Source organism: Astatotilapia calliptera, chromosome 2 (assembly GCF_900246225.1).
Source record: "Astatotilapia calliptera chromosome 2, fAstCal1.2, whole genome shotgun sequence".
NCBI lineage: Eukaryota > Metazoa > Chordata > Actinopteri > Cichliformes > Cichlidae > Astatotilapia > Astatotilapia calliptera.
In genome coordinates, this window is record NC_039303.1 from 337,474 (window position 1) to 340,049 (window position 2,576).

The 2,576-nt window shown below is 36.3% G+C and overlaps 1 protein-coding gene across 1 annotated transcript; it reads left to right on the forward strand.

Moving 5' to 3' along the window:
• Positions 1 to 537: 537 nt before the first annotated feature.
• Positions 538 to 1,578, forward strand: LOC113009337 (uncharacterized). Its single transcript, XM_026147572.1, has 3 exons — positions 538 to 589; positions 683 to 1,006; positions 1,193 to 1,578. The coding sequence occupies exons 1-3, from the start codon at positions 547 to 549 to the stop codon at positions 1,576 to 1,578; spliced, it is 753 nt and encodes a 250-aa protein (XP_026003357.1). The 5' UTR covers positions 538 to 546.
• The last annotated feature ends 998 nt before the right edge of the window (positions 1,579 to 2,576 follow it).

A 2,576-nucleotide genomic window follows, 5' to 3' on the forward strand; every position in this document is an offset into this window, starting at 1 on the left:
ATTTGAAAGAGGGTTTGGTCAGTGCCATATTAAGAAAAACTGTCTTGACAAATAATGATTTGATTTCATGGCTACTATCATGACACATGATACAACAGTGCCATTGGCTTTTAGTTTTTCTGGATCCAGCTGATATGAAAGAAGTCTTTCTAATTTAATTGAGGAAGGATAATGACAGCTAAAATCTTGCAGTTGCCATTATCCTGTCTTTACCTCTAGCTCCACCATGGGGTAAACCTGGGTGATATTTAATGCGACTGCTGAATCGTTTGCCACAAACTTTGCCACATTAATTGGAAAAAGGACATTGGCTCTGCTTGTTCTTTTGTCCCCTTTTGCAATGCATTTCTGTACATCTGAACAGTTGAAAGCGAGGTGATATGCTTCACAAAGCCCAGGATGAGACCAATGTGACAGGAAGTGTATTTTTCAGTCTTTTCAGTGTTAACCAATCAGATACATTTTAGCGTCTGACCTAATACAATCATGCCACCTCTTTCACTCACTAAAACACCAGTGAAGTCCTGAACGAGGTGCAGTGTCAAGATGATCGTCTTATGGATGACATTGTTTGTTCTTCGGCAAGGATGTAAGGGTTTTTTTGTTATGTGGAAAAATTTGCGTGCATTGATTGTTGCAAGAAAAAGCTTTTTCCATTTTTATATATTTTTTCTTCTTTCAGATTCTCTGGTTCCAGTGAAAACAGTTCAACTTGGTCAACCAGTGACCTTAACATGTGCTTTGCCCAAAGGGCTCCAGAGTGGAGAAGTCCACTGGTACAAGCAGAATCACGGGGATACCCTAAAGTTAATTATGACATCGTTTAAATCTACACCAGCGCAATATGGTCCTGCATTTTCTAGATCAAGATTTGAGGAACATAATGATAACAATTTCAGCAATGTGACTATTTTGAAGACCGTCCAAGAGGACGAGGGAATCTATCACTGTGGGCTCACAGAGTGGATTAGGACTAACTGGAGTGGCACATATTTGTTTGTAAAAGGTAAGTGTACATCCTTAATATAAGCTTTAAAAAAGCTCTTTTGCCTCTCTGTCTCCTTTTTTCGACCTGGACACATTTTGTTACATCCCCCTCATCCCCTGAACCTTTTTAGGGGAACGTAACACTCATTTACAATATTTTTCAGCTACTATGACAGCACAATGTCTTTGCATTTTTATTACACAGGAAACAATCAGAAAGCATCAGTAGTTGTTCAACAGCTGACAGGATCAAATCCAATCCATCCAGGAGACACAGTGACTTTCCAGTGTTCAGTCTCTCACTCTGTCAACAAGACGTGTCCAGGAGGTCTCAGAGTTCTTTGGTTCAGAGACAGATCTCATGAATCTCATCCAGTCATTTACGCTAATACACATAATGAATGTGAGAAAAGATCTGATACTCAGAGGACATGTGTTTATCACTTCTCTAAGAACGTCAGCTCCTCTGATGGAGGGACTTACTACTGCGCTGTGGCCACATGTGGAGAGATATTATTTGGAAATGGGACTACACTCGAACTTGGTATGATTTTGTGTTCAGTACTGGTGTTTATACTTCAAATATGTTAAAATATGAGTGATGAGACATTCTGAGAACATATTATTTTGTTTGTTTTTTATAGAGCAAGCCAAAAAAATTGAGTTTCTTCAAATAGCCTTAATAGTCTGTTTGGCCATTTCTGTCTCTGGGAATATTTTCCTTGTTTGCAAACGAAGAATATGTACGCCAATTAAAGGTAAGAGCTACAGGTATCTAAAATTATGAGAACAAAATTATTCCATTACACTTAAATAATTTAAAGACTAATCATTTATGTAAAATAAATTCATGGGGGAGATAGTCATTGTATACACTGCAAATACACTCCATGGTGGTTATTATTCCTATGTTAATTATTGGAAGAATTTATTTATATCACTGAATTTTATGGTTATAAAAAATTCAGAAGTAAACTGCATATTAAGTGCATTTTAGTAATATGTATTTGTTACTATGATCTCATGTTTATAGCAGAAAGTGTAATAACTGAAGCACAAAATGACGCCTTATGCCAACTGGTAAGTAATAAAAAATATTGGTGTTTAGTTAAAATGTCTGAAAAGTTAGTATAACCATCTAAACCAGATTAAGAAACATTTGTTTTGTCTGTTGTACTTACAATGCAGACCGAAGCTGATGAAGAACTAAACTATGCTGCACTAAATTTCTCTGAAAGAAAAACACGAGGAAGAAAGAAGCGAGAGCCGCCTGAGGAGAGCGTCTACTCTCAAGTTAAATGATAGAACTGAAATTTCAAGTGAGCCTGACATCCTGTTACAGACCCGGTGTTTGAAACTCTTTGATTTTACTCTTTTTAACTTAAATGTCTGTGTTTTACTTATTATATTTGGACTCTCAAAGCCAACATAGTTTTGTTGCATTTTTTGTCATCCCTGATTGAACTGTATGAACTTGTCATCCTTTCTGCAATAAATCAAAATTAATTCTCCTGATGCTTTTTATGTTTATTTAATGACATCTAGTTATCAAAGGTATAATGCAGTATAATCTGGTTTCAGGTCATTTG